General features: G+C 34.9%; 1 protein-coding gene and 1 long non-coding RNA gene across 9 annotated transcripts in view; one reads left to right on the top strand and one right to left on the bottom strand.

Moving 5' to 3' along the window:
- Positions 1 to 11,727, top strand: part of LOC129144589 (uncharacterized) — a 58,616-nt gene extending 46,889 nt beyond the window's left edge. Inside the window, exons 3-5 of the long non-coding RNA XR_008549028.2 lie at positions 21 to 129; positions 5,925 to 5,992; positions 9,529 to 11,727. This is a non-coding gene — a long non-coding RNA (uncharacterized LOC129144589). The remainder of the gene's footprint in view (positions 1 to 20; positions 130 to 5,924; positions 5,993 to 9,528) is intronic.
- Positions 1 to 22,006, bottom strand: part of HGF (hepatocyte growth factor) — a 71,984-nt gene that overhangs the window by 38,267 nt on the left and 11,711 nt on the right. For 2 of the 8 annotated variants that reach the window (XM_063815429.1, XM_009453451.4), the window contains 6 exons: positions 21,741 to 21,853; positions 20,229 to 20,343; positions 15,149 to 15,276; positions 8,036 to 8,156; positions 6,383 to 6,501; positions 5,721 to 5,979 (listed from right to left, as the gene is read on the bottom strand). In XM_063815429.1, the coding sequence (XP_063671499.1) occupies positions 5,972 to 5,979; positions 6,383 to 6,501; positions 8,036 to 8,156; positions 15,149 to 15,276; positions 20,229 to 20,343; positions 21,741 to 21,853 (604 nt within the window). In that variant the 3' untranslated portion in view covers positions 5,721 to 5,971. Of the gene's footprint in view, positions 1 to 5,720; positions 5,980 to 6,382; positions 6,502 to 8,035; positions 8,157 to 15,148; positions 15,292 to 20,228; positions 20,344 to 21,740; positions 21,854 to 22,006 lie in introns of those variants that run through there. The other 6 variants (XM_063815428.1, XM_003318558.5, XM_519174.9 and 3 more) reach the window with 3 other exon arrangements.

A 22,006-nucleotide genomic window follows, 5' to 3' on the forward strand; every position in this document is an offset into this window, starting at 1 on the left:
AAAAACGTTCTCTTTTGCAGGGAAAAATAGTGGATATAGATATTTCACTCTGAAGGCCATTCATGTTAAAAAATGATACTCTCTTGGACAAAGGAGGCAATGATGGAGTGAAATGCTCTTATGTGAAAGGTATGTAGAAGATAAAATTGACAGGACTTAGTGATAAATCAAATGTGAAGAGTGAAGGAGAAGGCTATATCTAGGATTATACCAGGCTTTTGGATTTTAAACTGGGCAAATAATAGAGCTTAAATCATGCAAAAGAGAGCTTAAAAAGTGAAACAGACCCTCCCATCTCCCCTTTACAGGATTCATGAAGAAAATCAGGGTAAAAGATAATCAATAAGAGAAGAGGCGAGTTTCTGGTGCCGAGGGGCTGAGGGAAATTGGAGTAGCTCATAGGTAAATACTAATTAGTGTACTCTTAAGGGGACCATATCAGTCTTGCATGTTCTGATATATAGCAAGAAGTTGCTCTTAGAGCATCCTGGGACACCTGAGGTTCCTGAGATCCTTTCAGGGGTCCAGGAGATCAAAACTATTTTCACAGTAATGTTAAGACATCATTTGTTCTTTACACCATGAAACTTTCAGATGGCACATGATATGTGATATCCTGAAAGACTGATGGCAAAAGCAAATACAAGACACCCAGCTGTCTTCATTTAAGGTGCCATTAAAGACAATTTTTTTAAATGCCAAATTTGTAAAAAGTTGACAATGCCACTGGTTTTACTATTTTTCATTAAAATATATTTATTAATAGCCAATGGCCTTATTGCTATTTTAAATGAATTAACAAATGTTTTGAATTTTCTGTTTTAATTTCTAATATAGAAAAACATGGATTCATATAATCCACACAGATAATTTGGGCTTCCCAATAATGTTGAAGAGTATAAAGGTATCTTCAGTCCAAGAAGTTTGTGAACTGATCTAAATACTCAGTGTGATTTCTAAGGGGTATCAATCACAAGAGAGCTTTTAAATTGCCAGGCACCTGTTGGAGTTTACTTCATAAAAATACTAATACTGCATGTTCTTACTTAAAGTGGCAGCTAAATGATGAGAACACATGGACACATAGAGGGGAACAATAGACTGGGGCCCACGAGCGGGTGGTGGATAGGAGAAGGGAGAAGATCAGGAAAAATAACTAATGGGTACTAAGTTTAATGCCTGGGTGACAAAATAATCTTTGCAACAAAACCCCATGACACAGGTTTACCTACATGACAAACCTGCACATTTATGCCTGAATTTAAAACTTAAAGAAAATACAATAAATTTAACAAACATTATTATTTGTCTCTGAAAAGCAGGAAACTAATATATAGAACCAACTGTTATTCAGAATATGAAGTTATAATCAGGGAAAAACATAAAAAAATCAGTACTTCATTCAAGCACTATGCAGGACTTCCAATTTTATTACATATTCGTGATGTCTTAAAATTCCATATGCCCAAAACGCTGTTAAAATTATATACACAGAATATTTGTGGGCTGATGACATTTAGGTATATATCCCCTCCTGAGAAATACAGTGTGAAGGAAGTCTGAAAAGGCCCATCCCAGAGTACCCTGGCACACATTTGTCAGACAATGAGCAACATTAATTCTTTACTTTGAGTGATACATTGATTGTAACATAGAAGCTTGGAAGCAAAGTGACTATAACAAATTTGTAGTTCAGCTTTTGAACAAATAAAAGGAACAAATAAAAGGAGAGCAGTATTCAAACGTTGGCTGGCAGATGTGAATATCCTAATATTAAGGCAGTGTCATCTTTTGCTTTACTGGTTTGTGTTAAAGTTCTGAATTTTCTATCTTGTTATAGGCCTTGGTCTGTTTTATTCACTTCTGTATCCCCAGCTACTAGAAAAGTGTTTATTTGACATATAATAGCTGCTCAGAAAATATTTATTCAATGAATGCTATGGAGAAAGGGGCAAACAACCCTCTTTGTGTTCTCAACATGCTGGGTGGAATTGCTGATGCCCAAGGCTTTTGCTATCCCTGTTCACTTGTGACTTTCCTTGACTTTCCGGAGAAGAATGAACTTAGATGTGCTATGAACAAGGATGCCAAGCACCTGCATCTCAATATAAGCAGAACTAAATCTGTGATCTTTCTCCTCAAATTAATGCCTCTCTTGTATATATGTCGTCTACCCAATAATTTTAAAATATTTTAGACTTTTCTCTCTCCCTATCCCATTTCCTAGTATAACCAATTTGTCATTATATACTGTACATTCCCCCTTTTGATATTGTTCACATCCTTCCCCACCTTGTTTTTCTCACTGCTTACTGCCTTAATCACACTCTTTATTTCTTACTGGCCTGTGTTGTATTTTGTGTTGAATAGTCTTTTATTCCTCACCTCATCATACTTCTCTGAAAGCTTTTTATTCATTGAAATTACATTTTAAGATGTCTTGTGACCTAAGGTTTTAAGAGAAAAATACACACATACAGTGGACACATGCACATATGTATACACATATATAGTGTATAGAGATACAATTATCAGTACTCCATAAATTATAAACAGCATGAATATATGTTTAACGTATTTTCAAAGATCTTTTTGTTTAGTGTCCCCAGGGTTTTTAAACCCAGGGCAATAAGCTACAGTAAAATTCAGGTAAAGTAGGAAAGAGCGGCAGTGTGGGAGGGTAGGGGTGCTGACATGCCTGGCTTCCGAGAAACACATGTATCTCAAGAAGGGAACTTTGGGAAGGAATTCACCTGAGAGAAGAAGAGGTGGAACTTGAGCCCCTTAAGCAATCTATGCCCAAAGGCCCCTAAGAGAGTCTTTGTGTTTTCCTGGGTCTCATGGACACCAGTTTAGAGATCACTATTCTAGATCACAAATGAGGTAAGATCCCTCCCTTTGCTTAATTTTTCAGTGTTTCTCATGGCAACTGAATGGGCTACTCTTGGATCTTACTTGATCTGCCTCATATCAACTTAATTTTTCTCAACTTCTTTCATTTTTCTGTTTTTACCCCATACCCTACCCATATCAATCATGTACCTTGTCTTGAATTACCATACTGCTCCAGCCATCCATCTCTTTACCCCCTTCCTCACTGGCCTAATAGCAACCATTTGCTAAGAATGAAATAAGGATTGTTAACTCTACAATGGAAAGCACCTCTTTGTAGGTGTTAAATAAATGATAGTAATTATGATTTTCTAATACAGTTAGTATATGATAAAACACGAGTTTAGAAATTCCCCTCCAACTTTCTAGAGAGTAAGTGACATAATCATTATCTTTATTCTTTGTTTTGGAAACATTGAAAACCCAGAATGAGTTCAGCTGGACTGGACTAAGAGAAAACCAGAAAACTGGCCCAGTTAATGATACGAATAAAAAATAATAATTAATTATCTCTTACAACCAGTACAAGTAAATACATGTGTGGTCCCCCAGATCCCCACCGACTTGTGTACACACTGCATAATCTTCTCCCCTTGGGTATGGATGAAACTTTTGAATACAATGAGAACTACTCTTGTGATTAGGTTATATTATACAACAAAGATGAAGAGATTTTGCATATGTAACTAAAGTCCCTAATCAGTTGACTATAAGTGAATTAAAAGGGAAATTAACCTAGGCAGGACTGACCTAATTAGGTTAGCTCTTTAAAAGAGAGTCTGGAGGTCAAAAGCTCAAAGCAGGAGAGATGCTATCCTGTTGGCAGGAGTAAACTGCCATATTGTAGAGAGGGTTATGTGTCAGAGAAAGTTAGGCAGTCTCTAGAAGAATTATACTGCAGCCTTAAAACCACAGGAAACTGAATTCTGTCAAAACTAGTGAACTTTAAATGCAACATGGAGTTTTAGATGAGACCTGAGGTGTGGTAGGCACCTTGATCAGGACCTTTTGAGACCCTAGCAAGGAGCCTGCCTGAGTTATGGCTGGACTCCTGATCTACAGAAAATATAAGATAATAAACGTGTGTTGTTGTTAGCCTCTAAGGTTTTGGTAATTTGTTATGCCACAATAGAAAATCAATGCACAATTGAATCCACCACCAAATTTTTGGTTTTGCATTATAGGCTTTACTATATATGTGAACCAAAACATTTGAAAGAATATTCATAAAACATTATCTCTTATGGTTTCCAGAATGTCAATTTTATTTCATCCACTTTAATAGAAGTATCATCTCTTTATAGTCATATCTATATCTCTTTCATGTATGTATTTTTTAAACTAAAAGCTATCCTTTAATAAAATATTTCCAAAATATTCCCAAAGCTCAGAAGACTTTTTAAATTTGAGTGATATAGGTTTGGCTTACAAATTCAGGTATCATTTTTTTAGAATTAACACCCTATAAACTCTATCCTCTGCTTAACAAAGACATTGGAATTATATAGCATGTTACTTGCATAACTAGCCAGCTCTTTTTGGACAGAAGAGAAAAAAGAAACCTACTTAATAGCTAGCCAGTGTCATAGTCATTCTATTTCTTGCCTCTCTCAATCTCTTTTTAAAAATACCCTAAAGATTGGTTTGGAACTGAAGAGGAGGGCAACATTTGGATTTCTTGGTGCGTGCATGCCAGTTGGGTGAATATGCAGGTGAGTGTGTGTGTGTGTGTGTGTGTGTGTGTGTGTGTGTATAGGTTTTATTCCAGAGAAAATTTATAAGAGTACCTAAACCGGCCAGGCATGGTGGCTCATGCCTGTAATCCCAGCACTTTGGGAGGCCGAGGCGGGTGGATCACCCGAGGTCGGGAGTTTGAGACCAGCCTGACCAACATGGAGAAACCCTGTCTCTACTAAAAATACAAAATTAGCTGAGCTTGATGGTGCATGCCTGTAATCCCAGCTTCTCAGGAGGCTGAGGCAGGAGAATCACTTGAGGAGAATCACTTCCAGGAGGCGGAAGTTGTGGCGAACTGAGATTGTGCCATTGCACTCCAGCTTGGACAACAAGAGTGAAACTCCATCTCAAAAAAAAAAAAAAAGAGTACCTAAACCACACATACATACACACAAAAAATCAGAAGGGAAACAGTTGGTTTATTATACCTAACTGGTGTAGAACAATGGAAAGACTAATACAACTTAAAAAGCAATGAGTGGAACCAACCCAATCTATGCAGAGAAACACTGTCACAGGAGTCATCTTTTATTTTAAAGGACAAAATACATGATTCAATTTCCTTGGAACACAGTGTTTTACTCTGAAAGGCTTCCAGATTCTTCAGTTATTTATTGTTGTCCAAAGTATTAAGAGTTGTCCAAAACATTTCCTTTTATTAGCAGGTCTAGATTGAGAGAGATTTACCTCGGCAGTACCATAGTGTGGATAATATTCAGTTAGGTTTGCTCAGAGGAACTTCCCCATCATTCTGCTATAGTGAAATATATGAAAATCAATCCATGCCCTCTTAATTATATATTTTACTCTAGGTGCTGGTGCCTGATCTTATGTAGGTTATTTAGCTTTACATGTCTGTCCATATATACATAACTTTATATTATCAGGCCAATTTATAACATTATTATACCTTACTAAATTTATGCAATTCTATTGATTTTAAAGAATTTTAATATCCAGTTGAAAAAAATTAGCCCTGTATTCAAAGAAATGAAAACATTATGTAATATTGTTTAAGAGAACAGTGAAAATGTGTGACTTAACCATAGAGGAGAGGACCAAGTTCACAGATTGAAAGGAACAATATAAAACACGTTAAAAAATAGTTTTTATTGTAAATTCAGAAAAGCTGGGAAAGGGCCAGCATGTAGAAAAATGATTGTATGGACTGCTAAAAGACGGATCGAAACAGAATGCAGGCTGGGTACAAAGACAGCCAGAGAGGTAGGGATTAGCTATAGAGATTAGAGACATCTGTGATAAACTTCTATTAGACTCATTATTCTTCATTGCAGCCTCTGTCACTCACCAGAAGAAGTTCACCATCAGTTGAGAGCCCAAGTTATGTCTCTGGGGAGGAAAGGTAGGTAAAGGATACAGGATTGGAAGGTAAGGATCTAAGGTCCTAGCTTTTACTCCCCTAATGACTTTGTGATGCTGCACACATTTCCGATCTTTTTCTCTCTCTGTGGTTTTTTAAATTTTCTTGATAGCATTAGAATGTTTAGGCTCTTGCCATAAGTAAAAATGTTTTCTGTGGATGTGTGTATTTGCATATTTATCACAGTCAAAATAATCAGTCTCCAAAAATGCAAAAGATTGGGTAGGATTATGTAACACATTCTTAAAATATTAAAACCTGCACACATTAAAGCATCAAGTTAAATAGTTGTTAACCTGTCTCACTAATAATCGCCTGCTTAGATCCAGTCTGTGAGAGGAAAAGGAAGCAATAAATTTGACCTTCACTTACCGCATGTTTTAATTGCACAGTACTCCCAGCGGGTGTGAGGGTCAAGAGTATAGCACCATGGCCTCGGCTGGCCATCGGGATTGCGGCAATAATTATCATCAAAGCCCTTGTCGGGATATCTGCAAACCACACCAAGAAAAGTGTCACGTAAATCTGCCTGGAAACACCACCCACCCCTCAGCTCACAAAATAACTTTCCACTTAGGTTGTCTACACCTAGCTGGGGAAAGAGGACGTTTTCTATGTTTTGCCTTACTAGGACTGCTGATCACTGACTATTGAATCTACTAATTTATATATCCCACTAAGGACAGAGTATCATCCCCTGGCTAATAAGTTAGGTCTATGTGGTACCTTTCCACTAGCTGAGGTTCCAAATCGAGTCTCTTTCTCTTAGAACCCAGTTAAGGGCAGATTACAAAAACATGACTTCATGTAGAATGCTCATTAAGAAAACAGGTCCTCTTCTAGGGAAGGCTTAAAGTTCAAACTGAAAGTTCAGTTTCAATAGCGCTGTTACTAATGACAACTCAGTTTTGGAAATAGAGCCCTTCGAGGTCATGCCCTCACCTTCACCAGATCATGAGACAAACTTCATCACACTACTTTCTCCACACCCCACCTCCCTTCAAATGAACAGAGTCCTGAATTGGTGACTTGATTTTAATTGCTACCATATCCCTTCTGCTCTCACTTAAATGACAAGACAAGTATTTATTTGGAAAATAAGCTGGAGTTTTAATTTCATTAAAAATAACACCAAACAAAAAAGAATAGAGAAAAAGAACAAAGAAAAAACACCTAACAGCAATTTCCAAAGAAAGGTGGGGGACGGAATTTCCTGTGTAATTATTTGTATTTTTATTCTTTATAATCAAAATAAATGAACTTCTTCCTTTTTTTTTCCACCTTAAAAGTTTCATGTAAAATACATGGGCAAAAGTAGACATGATTTTTTTTTTTTTTTTTTTTTGGCGGAGATGGGTAATAATTTAAGCTCAAAACCTATTCCTGGGGATAAAAGATAGATTAGTTGCCTGACTTCTCCAAATTGGCTTTTTATATGGGCAATTTCAAAACACACCAGGACAAAGCAACCTGAATGGTTTGCTCTACTTTTTACTCCCTATGACCACTACTTATGTCATGCTGTTATGCGTGTGGCCTGCAGTACCTGAGTCTCTGAAGATGCTGCTCCAGAAGGAGATTTGCCTGCAATTAGTAACAATACCTCTAATCATAGCTAAGACTTGTCAAAGTGGTCATTACTGAATTGGTCCTGTGGTTTGCTTTCGTTTTGTTTTGTTTCTGCTCTGAGAGAGAAAGAAGCTTCTTTTTGTGCTTCCACTCTATACCCTGCTGATGATTTTGTGTTCAGTACCATGCTGATTTTAGAAACTCTGACCAGTTGACTATGTAGTCAGTGTTCTCATGTACCTCATCATAAATCTTTTTGCCCTTAGACTATTTCCTCCAAATATAATGGCCAGAAATTCTGTCAGAAGAACTCCTGAACATTCTGGGAGTTCTAAATGTTATGTTCATGTCCTATCGGGAAAACATAATATAAAGAGAATTTCCACAGCAGTGTGTCATAGAGTGAATAATAGTTTGTAAAAGAATCACTGAAAGCATGATTCATTAATATTTTACCTTTCAGGCAAGAATTTGTGCCGGTGTGGTGTCTGATGATCCCAGCGCTGACAAATCTTGCCTGATTCTGTATGATCCATGAGACCTCGATAACTCTCCCCATTGCAGGTCATGCATTCAACTAATAAAATTAAAGTATGGCATGTTAATTGTTTCTGACAGCAAAATCAAAAACACCACTGTTCCATTTAAAGAACAGCACCTGTTTAGTAAACAGATTTTTAAAAAATCCTACACATCATTCTAACTTTTTATTAGGGCCTAATGTCTATAAATAGTGACATAAACTACTCCCTATAGAACACATCATACAGTTTAAGTGGGATTTTTGTACTTAGTGTCACACAGATTTACTATAGGGCCACGACGCTGTCTATCTATTTTTTCAATAACTGTCTCAAAGGTATCTAGAAAATGGAAATAAAAGACAGATCCTTGGAAATTTTTCCTGTGTTGGTCTAAAATGCAAAGATCTCAGTATCTATTTGTCAGCACAATAGTGTTTCTCTCTCAATTTGCCCTCCAAATACATACACAGGAAATACAAAGTTTAATTGAGTTTGTGTCATACTTTTATGGTTAATGACATAATCAAGACCACATAGATTTAAGAGACTGGCTTCATATAGAAATCTGGTGCAATTCAAAGAATACGGATATTTTAAAAAAATAAATCACAGCTCCTTTCTGTTAGTGAACATCCATGTTGAATAAGCTGGGCAGGTTTACATTCCTATCTGGCTTAGGATAGGAACTATTGAACTATTGAACTCCATGTTCCCACTCTTTTTAAAATGTATAAGCTAATGTAATTAGGTAGGCTCTTACTGATGATTTTGTGAGGTTAATTCATTGTTCTCTTCTGGCTGGCCTCTTATGTCACACAGAAAACTGAATCACATCAATTGCTGAAAGTGAGACTTCTCAAACAGACAGGTTGATTTGTAGCACAGAAAGCATCCTGTGGAATAAATCATTGCTTGGCTTTCCTATGAATCAGGCAAACTTCCTTAAGCACATCATTTGTATCTTGCAATTACTGATCATCTAACTTTAGCTGAAGTGGGAAGAGGCATCAATGTTTAGTTTTATCCAACGGAATCTAGCCTAATGAGTATTTGTAGTAATTTGGGATTATAGTATTAGAATCATCACTTTTGAATCCTTGATTCTTATAATCTAATAGGGACATTAACTATTAACTTTCTGAAACATGCAACAACTTAGCTTGATCCATCTGCTTTCCTTCATTTATATTAATACATTAGCTAAGAGGCCAACTCAGCTTCCCTTCATTTGATACTGAGATTTTCCAGACTACACCCAATAAGCACCTGAACTGTAAATGAGTGGAGTCCATGAGCATATCAATAAAGGTGCTCAGGTTGGCCAGGGTCATAGCAGTGCTCAACATAGGTGATGCAATGTTACATTTCAGCTTTCCATTTGAATGCTTAACAGGTTCATTTAGTTATCTCTCTCTTTTTTTAAAGAACACAAATTTTGATACCGTCAAAGAAAATGATGCAGCATGTATCATTATTTGTTCCTTCGTGTTGGATGAAATGTACGATAGAGTACTACGGTCACACATAAAAGATAAGTATTCATATATACAATTTCTACTCTCGTATAGTACTCAGGAAAGAGATTACATCTATTATGCCTCCTTCAGCAAATGCAGCTTGTGATCGTATATTCCTTTCTAATGAGGGTGAATAGAATTATTTTCTGGTAATCACTACATTGAGCAGTATTATAAAAATTTTTCCTTGACTTACACATTTTAATGGTTTTAAGAAAAAATAGCTACATGAATGAAACAGATGGTTCCATAAGATGACCACTTTCCATTATGAGTGTGGCAGATCAATGCTTGTTCAAATATGAATGTGTGCAAAAACCACCTTGAGATCCTGTTAAGAGGCAAGTTCTGAGTCAGTGGGTCTGGGCTGGGGCACTAATAACAAGCTCCCAGGCATTGCTGCTGTTGCTGGTACTTGGACCTCACTTTGCTCTGCAACTTTCTAGATAACAGGATCTATTATAAAAGTTCTGGCCAGGCACGGTGGCTCACGCCTGTAATCCCAGCACTTTGGGAGGCCAAGATGGGCGGATCACGAGGTCAGGAGATCGAGACCATCCTGGCTAACACGGTGAAACCCCGTCTCTACTAAAAATATAAAAAAATTAATCAGGTGTGGTGGCGGGCACCTGTAGTCCCAGCTACTCAGGAGGCTGATGCAGGAGAATGGAGTGAACCCGGGAGATGGAGCTTGCAGTGAGCCGAGATGGCGCCACTGCACTCCAGCCTGGGCGACAGAGCGAGACTCCGTCTCAAAAAATAAAAAAAGAAGTTCTAAGTATTTGGCAGTAATAGTTTTATAGGAGAGACTAGATTTTACTAGGACCTTGAATAGATGAGAGTTGGATAAATTATAAAGGGACAAAATAACATAAAATCAGAAGCATAAGTATACTATGTTGATAGTAAAGGGAAGAGAGGGTTATGATTGCAGTTGTGGGCCTAAAAATAAATAAATAAAAGTTAGCAAGAATAATGTTACATTTTAGAAAGCAATGAAAGTTATTGTTGGGGTGGGAATTAAACATGCCATGATTGAATTGAAATACTTAAATATATTACAGTTACATATTATTTGATTGTTTATACCATACTTTTAACATAAAAGGTATAGGCCAGGTGCAGTGGCTCAAGCCTGTAATCCTAGCACTTTGGGAGGCCAAGGCAGGCAGATTGCCTGAGGTCAGGAGTTTGAGACCACCTTGGGTCTGGTGGTGCGTGCCTGTAGTCCCAGCTACTTGGAAGGCTGAGGCAGGAGAATTGCTTGAACCCAGGAGGTGGAGGCTGCACTGAGCCGAGATGGTGCCACTGCACCACTCCGGCCTGGGCAACAGAGCAAGACTCTGTCTAAAAAACAAAAAACAAAAATAAACAAATAAATATGAAAACATGAAAGGTATCATCTGATTCTTACAGTGAGGAAAACAAGTCTCACAAAAGTTTTAAGAGACTTACCTAAAACACAAAATGTTAAACCTGAGCCAGGAACACAAATCTTCTGACCCATAGTCTTAGTATTTTGTTTGCATTATCCCAAACTGCCTTTTTGTTTTACATATTTTAACTTATTTCCTACATATTCTAACTGGTTATACTTTATGATATACTGATAGCAATAACTTTAGAAAGTTGGTATCCCTACCCTTTTCAACATTGTCCTCATTGCCCTCTGCTTTTTTGTTTACAACAGTTAACTTGCTCTCCTGTTGCAGTCTCATCTATTGGAGGAATTGCAGGGAAAGTGCATGGGAATGTAACTAGATTGGACACCTTATCCAAAGTCAATGGCTGAAAAGTTGGCTGTTTTACCACGGAATCAAGCCATCAAGTTAGTCATAAGAATTATCTCAAGAAAGCCAAATTTTTAACTCATATTCACTTTTCAAGCTTTGGGAATTCTCAGATTCTTCTAAATTTTCTTAAAGTTAAGCAGTTCAGGTGAAACCAAGTCCATGTACTCAAGGAAACAGGTGAACATATAAACGATGTAACAGTTTATATGTAGGAATGCCCTTTGGCTCTGTCTATTGCTGTCAGTACATTATTTACCTGCTCCAGCAAGTTCTCCTCTAAAACAAAACAAAACAAAACAAAACAACAAAACAAGCTAACTACTGCCCTAGATAGATCACAAAAACTCACAGAGTAATGGTTTCTGTTCATCGGTTCAATATTTGTTCTAAGTACAGTTCTGGACTGAATAATAGTAGAATACTACAAAAACTGTATATGAATTAGAAAACACAGAGGATTAATTTAACAGCTTTCTCATCATACTAACCAACCAAACTTTAAAAATGTGTTTCATTTTTCTCAGTCATAAAACAGGAGTGATATGAGTATACAGACTAAAACAGTTATTTTGAAAGTATCTGAATCTATTTTTAATTAGTGTTTGTTTTATTCCATTAAAGACAGTCTCAGAAAAATCCATACAGGTGATTACTTCAACAAAACTGAGTGTTTAAAATATAAATAGTCTCACAAATTTACATGTATAAATAAAAGTTTGAAAAATAAATTATGAGTTGCCATTTAACCTTTGTAACTTGCCATTTAATCTTTGTTTTTAAAAGTCTTTCTTCACATAGAGTATCGAATTATACACATAAACTTATGTCAGTATTATGTGGGATTTTAAATGTATTGTATTTTTAAAAATAATGATTATGGCTTAATTAAAATATATTTACTTGATCATTTGACAATCATTAGAAATGACATCTGTTCCAATGACTAATGATTGTTTTATTTTAAATTTCAAGCAAACGCTAAAGCAAGAAATTGGATTTTGCATACCTCAACTTTCTAAAACTTTTGAATCAAGCACTAATTATTTTCTCTGTATAACTCTATAAGGTTCTTTTTTAAAACTGTCCAATAAAAGTCTACATATTTATCATGTATGACATGATGTTTTGAAGCATATATACATTGTCAGTGGACTAAATCAAACTAGTTAACATATGCATTACTTCACATAGAAATTTTGTGGTAAGAACATTTAACATCTAGTCTCAGCATTTTTTAAATATACAATATAATATTATTATCTATAGTCACCATTCACACAATAGATCTATTGAACTTATTCCTCTTATCTAACTGGAAGGTGATAAATGTGATAGAAGAATATTTGTTTTCTTTTGGAATATTTACTATATTTTAAAATTTTAAATTATAAGAAAATAATATTAATCATTGACTATCAGATACAATTCTTTTAATTTTAAACAAATTTCAGGTGATTATATAGCCAAGTGTTAAGCATAATTACAAAGATTTCAAAAAATATATACTGTTCTATATGTCTTTTTCATTTGAACAGTCTGAAGTTTGATTATGGGTGTTTTTCTTCTTTAATTTTAAATATGCAAAATGATTTTATAGTTGCTACCTTAGCCATAATAAAATAATCTTTATAACTTACCATTTAATTTGTATCCATGGATAGAAATGGCCCATCTATTATACAACTTAAGCATTCTGGATTTTGAGGTTTCCCCCTTATATGTATTTTAGAAGAAATTTATATCATGTCACATTATTTTGTATATTTTATATTATTGATTTTCTAAGTCACTCTTTTTCTCTGCCAATGTTTTGACAATGCTTCTTATTCTGGATATTTTTCATTAAAATCCTGCTAACACATTGCTTGTGTTAGCTTGAATTTAAAATATCACAGTTTAACTCATAGTCTCTGAAATATGTTTAACCTACAGGGCAGATGTTGGTTCTCTTCTCCCACAGGAGAGTTATTCCACTATTGCCAGGTCACTAATTATTTCCAGAAAGAACATGTCTGCAACCTTTGGTGCCGCGGTGACCAATAGCATCATATGCCATTAATACCAACGAGCAATGCCCTTTTCTAAGGGAGGTGTGATGACCTCAAATTATTAAAGATACTAGACAGTTACATTCTAATGAGATAAGAATAACTGAAAATAGGATTTATTCAAGGACTTCTTTTCTAGCACTTTTAATCTATGTCGCCTAGCAGTCCAGTCCTATGTTAAGTAAGTATATTTTGATGAATGTTTTTCTTATAAACCCGTAGTTGAAAAATCATATTCTCACAAGAACCAGGCAGGTAACGAAAATAGTAAGCTGTTTAAAGTTTGGCCAAGGTACCGGCCTTTGAAAACACGTTCTCAGGTCAAACAAAACCCCTTGTCAATGATTTTCAACCTCAGAAAACTGTAATAGGAGAGATTCCCCTAAAAGTAGGGTTTTTTTTTCTTCCATGTGCAAGTTTAAGACAAATATTAATTCATTCAGACTTATTCATACAAAACAGACTTGTTCATAACGTGATCATAGAAAAGTTTATTATTTTTAAAAGAAAAGAAAACAATGAAGAGGTTATAGGGAACAGAATATGATATGGAATGGAAAGTAAGAATTTACAAACAGAGATGGAACTGGCTGTAGCACATAAAGTCAAGGATTTCAAATTCACTAACAACAGAAAACAAATCCTTCTCTGTGACAATTAGCTAACAGTAGCCTTTACTTTTTATGTGATAAATATCAACCTAATATTAAATGAATATTTATGGAGGAAATATTTTTAAAAATATTTGGTTAATAACAAACAGGTAAGATATCTTAGTATAAAACTTGGACAGCATTACAGTAGTCCCCCTCCCCAAATACTCCAAAATCCTAATAATTTTCTAACAGAGTTTCATCCATGTTTCACTTAGATTTTTGGAAATTTAGAGTTTCTGACAGAACTGAAAAATCCAGCTATTCAGTAGCCAGATAACTAAGAAAAATGAAACCACATACAATGCTGAAAGGGTTACTCTTCCATCTTGTCAGCCATTCAGTTTTCCACTGCAAAAGTAAGGACAATGCCCTTTTATGCTGTGAGAAGAGCTGAAAACATAGACATGGATTTAAGGTGCCTGCCTTCAAGACAGTTTGGGCTCCATTGCTTTGATCTCTTCAGATCCTATCCTGAATGGTACTCAGTTCCAGTCTATGTGTCACATTTGATTCTAGGCACATTTTCACCAAAATGTGCATGGGGTCAAGCTTCCAGTGATCCCTTCTTATATTGCATTATCTTCTGGTTCCATATACCCTTGTCACACCACTTCATGATAGTTTGGACAAAATTTCTGTGGAAGCAGGTGCTGGTTGAATAGAATTAACATTGCTAATGAAAGGCTAAGCTTCATTCAACTCCTTTCAGGTGCCACACAGTAGTAGATTTTGAGGTATGTGAGCTCAAGACAGTAGGTAAGTAAACCCTCTCTTTCACTTTCCCCAGAGGGATGTCTCAGGCAGTGTTGAAATTCAAACTGATAACTCACTCTGTTATTTTGTATTAATCTGGTGATAATCCAACAGTTTTAAAAACATTGTATAAAAATGTTTAAATAATTATTTGTAGTTGCATTTGCATGAACAACATATTTGTTATGATTGATTCGTTGCTGTTAACCTTTAATGTGAGTTACAGTTCTACACATAGGGGGAATAGAATGGCCCACATGGCATTCAGGTTTATTTACCTTCTGAACACTGAGGAATGTCACAGACTTCGTAGCGTACCTCTGGATTGCTTGTGAAACACCAGGGTCCCCCTTCTTCCCCTCGAGGATTTCGACAGTAGTTTTCCTGTAGGTCTTTACCCCGATAGCTCGAAGGCAAAAAGCTAGTTTTAAAATGATAATCATTACAGTATAAGAGCATGCAACTTTTTTTTGCCTATTAATTTTACTAATTAGTGGGTATGTTTTTGCTGAAGGTAGAAAAATCCTTTATCTTATATTCCTTCATATATTTTACCTTAAAATTCTGTCATTTCCATCTGTCCTTAAAACGTTTGAATTTTATTAACATCCATTTAGCTGAATTTCCATATTCACCATCAAGTTAGAGAGATGAGCCTGTTAATTTGCTGAGTCAAACATTCTAGAACTGAATCGATGTTGTTTGAAACATAATTTCAAAGCTCCACTAAAAGATAGCAGGTGATTGAGCAAGGCCACTTAGGACAGAACTGAGAAATCGCTGCCACTGATTTTGAAATCTCACTATTTCTTGCATTACTTATTTGAGATCATTACTTGTTTGTTTATTGCTTTTCTTATACATAGCCCCCTTTTTTCTGCACAATTGAGAAACAGATTCATGAAGTAACATGAATAAAGAGCCCAGAATCCAATTAAATCTGGGCTGAAACTTCAGCTCACTTTCTTACTGTGAGACCCCAGCAAGTAATTTAGCTTCTCTCAGCCTATTAGCTTACCTGTGCACTGAGTGTAACCATAACCTTTAACATCTTACACCTTATATGGTTATTTTGAGAAGCTCCAAGGGATAATAGAGTAATTGACACTTAACAAATGCTACCTCTTATTAAGCACACTCCACTTTGTAGTCTGTATCTACTGTGTCCTAATAAAGAACAGAATTGCTTATTCTCTTCAATAATTTTGATCATTTTGACTGACTGGAGCTTAGTGATCCCAGTTTTGGCTTATAATAGTAAGCCATTGAGTGCAGTAACTGCAACACATTATCTTCACTTAAAATTTCTAGTGCCCTACTCTTAGTGTTATTACCAGCATAAAGTATTTTAACACATTAGAAAAGGCCAAGTCTTTTTTATACCTTTGTACTGCTTGTGATATTGGACTCAACAATTAGATATTGCATTTGTCTGCCAGACTTTACACAAAAGATCATAATAAAGAATATACATCTATAGGTAATACCAGTAAACATTTCTTTGAAAATCCAATTACATTTTTAATATTCAGTTTGCGTTTTGTTAACAGGCTTTATTTCTACTTTTACTGAGACCTTGAGTTCTAAATGGCACTAAAATTAGAGTGAAGTCCAAGGATTTTAGTCTCTTAGTAAATACCATTCAAATGTGTTTCCTACCCAATGAAACTTCTAATAAACCATCATTTTTCATGTTGTGACACAAAACAAATACAGGTATGCATCATGTACCAAGCAATATTTTGCAATGAAATTCTTTCATTTTGACATGAGTGTATTCTAGAGTTAAGTCTTCAGAAAATATAAATTATTGGACAAAACAAATAGTGTAAGAGACTTATTACTAACTAAACATTTTCAGGTAACTGGTGAAGTATTATCCATATTATGCAACTTCAATGCATCTAAGTAGTAATAGTTAATATCCATACTTCACTAGCATTCCTCATATGGGGAAATAGAAATAAGACAGGTTGTCAGGCCGTATGACTGACAAAAATTATAATGCAACTAAAATTCAGCATAATTTCACAATTCCTAACAGTAAACTTTTTTAAAAAGTCATTTTTCTTACTTTTAGCTCCATCATTCCAGAATATTTTAATGCATCTTTTGTTTGGGCCATGGCTTACTCACTTTTCTGATAGAATCAAATGTGACTTTTGCTTTCTATGTTTTCAAGAAGTCATTCACTAATCAAATTTATTTAAGCAAAGAATACTATAGCTCTCTTTTATGGAAAAGTTGATATGGTAGAGTGGTGAGAAGTTTATTTGTTAATCATAAAACCCATACGGTTGCCCCATATCTATCACCTAAATAGTATACAACCTTAGTCCTTAGACAATTTATTTACTCCCTGGGTTTTAATCTCTTCACTTAGATGAATCATACGAACTATAATTTCCCTTTTTCTATATCATTTTATATATTAAGATTATTTAAGAAACCTAGTAGTTATAGCAAATGCTCAATACACAAATACTCAATATTTATAGTTTGAGAGAGGATTTTTGTCCCCTCTACACATGCACACCGAAATACACAAAGTGATACACCCATATACCTTTCCAGTGGATTTGTAAAGCCAAAAAAAAACTGCGAGGAAGTAGTGAATTAATAAGTCAACAATTTATTAGGAAAAATACAGGTAGAAAGGAAGAGAGAATAATGTAGAAATCAAAAGTAGATATGGCCAAAACAGGAATAAAATTCCCCCATTGGAGTTAATGAAATCAAAATGAAGAGAAAAGATGGGCTCCTTTCCACAATTCTGAATGCAATCCATATCAAAAACCTCTCTAGGACATGAAGGTTAAAGAGCAGTCTGGGTCATCTCTTTTCTTCATTCTGTGGTGTATTTTACCTTTTACCTAAATTAACTGTTTTTTTTGTTGTTGTTGTTAGTGTCCCAATGTATTTCCCCTGCTTTTCTTTAGCACCCCACATTTGACCAAGGGATGAAGCCTAGCCATGCTCTTTCACTTATGTGTGTTCATTCAACAAGTGTTTATGAGAACCCATTACACACAAAGCATGTGCCAGTCAGCAGATTCTGTAATAAGCATTTATTCATATATACACTATTTTTGGTTCTCTGTCCTTGCTGTTGGCAAGGCTTTAAGAGAGACGAGTGAGGAAATGTTTAAAATTGGGTTACATCCAAATATACTTTGAAATATAAACTAGGTCTTCTAGGTGCTAGACTCCCTTTGTTTTCTTTTAATATTCACTGTGTTCCTAGGAAACTTGATCTATTCCATCATCTGATTCATTAATGAATGCTGGGTGGCCAATGAAGGATACAGATGTAGATATCAGGTCACCTGATTTTCTAGTTAAGCTTCTACATTAATTTCATCATCTATCATCATCTTTCCATTAAGCCACTAGTAAAATATTTCAATTTAGGGGTCAACAATAAATCATTCCTCCGGACAGAAACATTTCTTTTTCTATTTTCTGTAAAATTAATCTTTAGTCAACACTTAAAAGTGTTAAACCATAATACAGATATTCCAATAAGCTGCTAATTGATGAAAATTATGTGTTTCCCTCATTGAATACAAAAAGGGATTTTATTAATATACTGGATCCTCTCGGCCATAAACATCTATATCACAAGGAAGTGTTCATTGGTAAAAGAGCTGATTGGACTGGGAAGCCAGTTCCCAGAGAGATCTATTTCACATTTACTCCTCCAGCAGAGAATCACAATCATAGAAAACTCAGGGTGAAATAAGACCCCTACTAGGTTAGTCTAATGCATTCTCCTGGACTAGGGTAGGATTGATTTCAAATGTCATTCCTTTGTTCATGAAAAACTTAGATCCATCTACTTAAATAAAATGTTTTCTTCACTATGCAGGGAGTAACACCATGCAAACTCTCAAGAGAGGACAAAACCAATCGTAATTTTTGTTTTTGTAATATAAGGAAAATACTGTGTTTTAGAGGCATTTCTACATAATTGTAAGTAACTAATTTTGAAAATTGTTGTTTTCTGTTATTGAAATATTGTAGAGATGATCAGCTTGGACACTTACTAGCTAGTGTTAATTAGGCCAAGATCATAGGTTTAATCCCAGTGTGGAGCAACAAACTCTTTTTCTTTCTGTGTTGGTCAATAACTCATCTCTGTTTCCTAATGAAGAATCATCTTACAGAATTGTGTCCCCAAAATGGAATAGAATAAAAAGTGGATTCAACAAGGCAGTCATCACCACCAGTGCAAAAACAAATCACAGCATGGGTTCTACTGACCGGCCAAATGTTTCATGCCCTGAAGTTGTTAAAAGCACAGGTTATAGAGTGATGGTGACTGGGCTTATATTCTGGCCATGTCACTTCCTAGTTGTGCATGACACTGAAAACTTACTAAGTGTTTTTATGCTTCAGTTTTGTTATGTAGGTAAAATAGAACCAATAAAACTACCCGCTGTGTGGTTCTCATGACAAGTAAATGAGATTAACAAGGTACATTGCTCAGCAAGGTACCTGGTAAAGTAAACCCTCCCAATGCATTACTAACAAGGGGAGAGCTGTTTTAAACTACTTTGGTTTCTGATAAAATTGTGTGTGAAATAAGCCTTGACTAATACTCCAGTCAGTATTAGATGTCTATGTTTTTCCTCAGTGATGATTAAAACTCTCAGTCTGACGAGCCTAAGTATATTGTGTTTACTCATCTTTAAATAGTACCCATCTGTCGTAATGAACACATTTATCCAATTTGGTCTTTAGGCGATAGGTGAGATGGAAAAGCTGGTCAATCCGAAGCTTGAGCTTTTAGCAGTGGTTCTCAAATTTGGCTGCACTTTGGAATCATGGTGGGAGCTCAAAAAATACTGGTGCCTTATTCTCCCCGGAGATTCTGATTTAATTGTTCTGTGTTGTCATCTTCTAAGTAAGATTCGTCAAGGGCTTGCAGCAGGTGATTTTAATGTGCAACCAATATTGGGATCCACCAAGGTTAAAGAACCCTCAGCCCTCAGTAAGAATCTCATCTACCTTTGATTTTTCACAATCAACCTCTCCCCCTGCACGATGCCGTACTTTCACAAAGACAGAAAGAGGAAGAAGAATCCTTTTAAATGAAGTTTACGTTATCATTTCACAAATACCGAGATCTACAAATTGAGGCATTAAGGTAAGATATTGTTTTGGCTACATTTTATTAACATATTAATTAATCATTTGCTAAATATCAGTCATGAATTCATATAAACCTTGCCGTAATACAATTCAGCAAGTTGGCTAAGTTATTTTAGGATTGTAGAATTATTCTGAAGGACTAATATGAGACTGTTAACATGTATAAAAGAGAGGCTTCATCTCTTTTCTTCATACTGTTCTTACCTGTGTTCGTGTGGTATCATGGAACTCCAGGGCTGACATTTGATGCCACTCTTAGTGATAGATACTGTTCCCTTGTAGCTGCGTCCTTTACCAATGATGCAGTTTCTAATGTAGTCTATTGAAGAAAGTAGATAAAATTATTGCAACTATGCAAAACATATGCAGTATTTAAGAAAAAAATTGCGTTCAAACCTGTAAGTAATTAACTCTTGTAAACTATTTCAAATAACATTGAAATTTCTTGCCTAAAGCTTCTACTAGTATTTTCAAAATAACATATTTCTGAATAATCCAAAACAAACAGATGATTGAGAAGTTTTAATTTGGTGTATATATGCATAGATAACTCCAGAGAGCAGTCTCTGTACTTAACATAGTCTGTATACTCAACTAGCCAAGCAATTATGATTTGCTCAAATATATAGACCATTTTAAGAAAATATTAAAAACAAAAATTAAATGATTTTTAAAACCTATATTGAATTCAAAAAGTTACCTAAGATAATTAATTTGTCCTTCTTAGTAAAATTGTGTGGATTTTTGTTTATATATGCATATGCATGAGGTAGCTTGCTTATTAGTTTCCATATTTTTGCAAACATTTCCACTGCTAACTGATAGGACAACCAAATTGTAATAACCTATATATTCCTACCAAATAATAGTACATGCAGTTGCTAGCAACCTAGAAGACAGTTTGAAGTAAGAATGGTGTTATACTAGATCATGAATTATGTTCAGAATTTGTAGTATTATTGAGGTGTATAAAGATTAACTTACTTCTACCATGAATTTATTTTTAATTTTATTTAAACATTTACCCTATTAACTTGAAAACATCTATATATTGTACCAGGTTATGTATCTGAATTTAATAGGACACGGTTGTTTAACATTCTTCAATTATTTCATTTACTTGATTCTGCTTTTGAACAAAGTAAATACCTAGTGAACATAATATCAGACCACCAGAATAGGCAATCAGCAAATAATATGGTCTCAATTCCTCCTTTAAAGGAATATTTTTTTCAAGTATATGATGAAACATAGTCCCAACTCATTTCTCCAAAATCTCCATATTTTGTTATCATCAGTAATCATCACTATAATTTAGTTATCCAACATTGTTAAATGCAAAATACTATAGCAAACTCAAAATTTGCTGTAATATAAAGTGTTTTAAACTTTATAATGAATTAAAGTAGCACTTTCTAAAATGAACATGGAGAATGCCAGTTCTAGGAGATGCTCCAAAAAAAATAAAAATAAAAATAAACAGAGGGAGGAAGGGAATCAAGATTATGAAAAGTTTTGAAAATGTTCTCCTTAAAGTACCATACTAAAAATAGTCAAGATACTAGTTTCAACTGTCTTAATGGATGAATTGACTACATAAAATATCTCATATATAGTAGAAAAATCAGTGAGAAAGACCACTCTGGCAAGAAATTACAAACATACATTTCATTATACTTTATTTCATTATGCAATATTTAGGGAGAAGTCAGTTACCTTTGTTTTCATAGAGGTCAAATTCATGGCCAAACTCTTTTTTCACTCCACTTGACATGCTATTGAAGGGGAACCAGAGGCATTGTTTTCTTGCTTTATCAAAAACAAAAGCCCTGAAAAAAATATCAGAATGAAAAGAAGAAATACTACTATTTATACAGTATTTAAAGAATGGGCATATGGTTCATCAAGGAGGACAATATAGAAACAAATGCATAATTACATATACATAAAAAAAATGAGTAAAATTTGAATCTACCATTTTG

The sequence above is a fragment of the Pan troglodytes genome, chromosome 6 (assembly GCF_028858775.2).
Source record: "Pan troglodytes isolate AG18354 chromosome 6, NHGRI_mPanTro3-v2.0_pri, whole genome shotgun sequence".
Taxonomy (NCBI): domain Eukaryota; kingdom Metazoa; phylum Chordata; class Mammalia; order Primates; family Hominidae; genus Pan; species Pan troglodytes.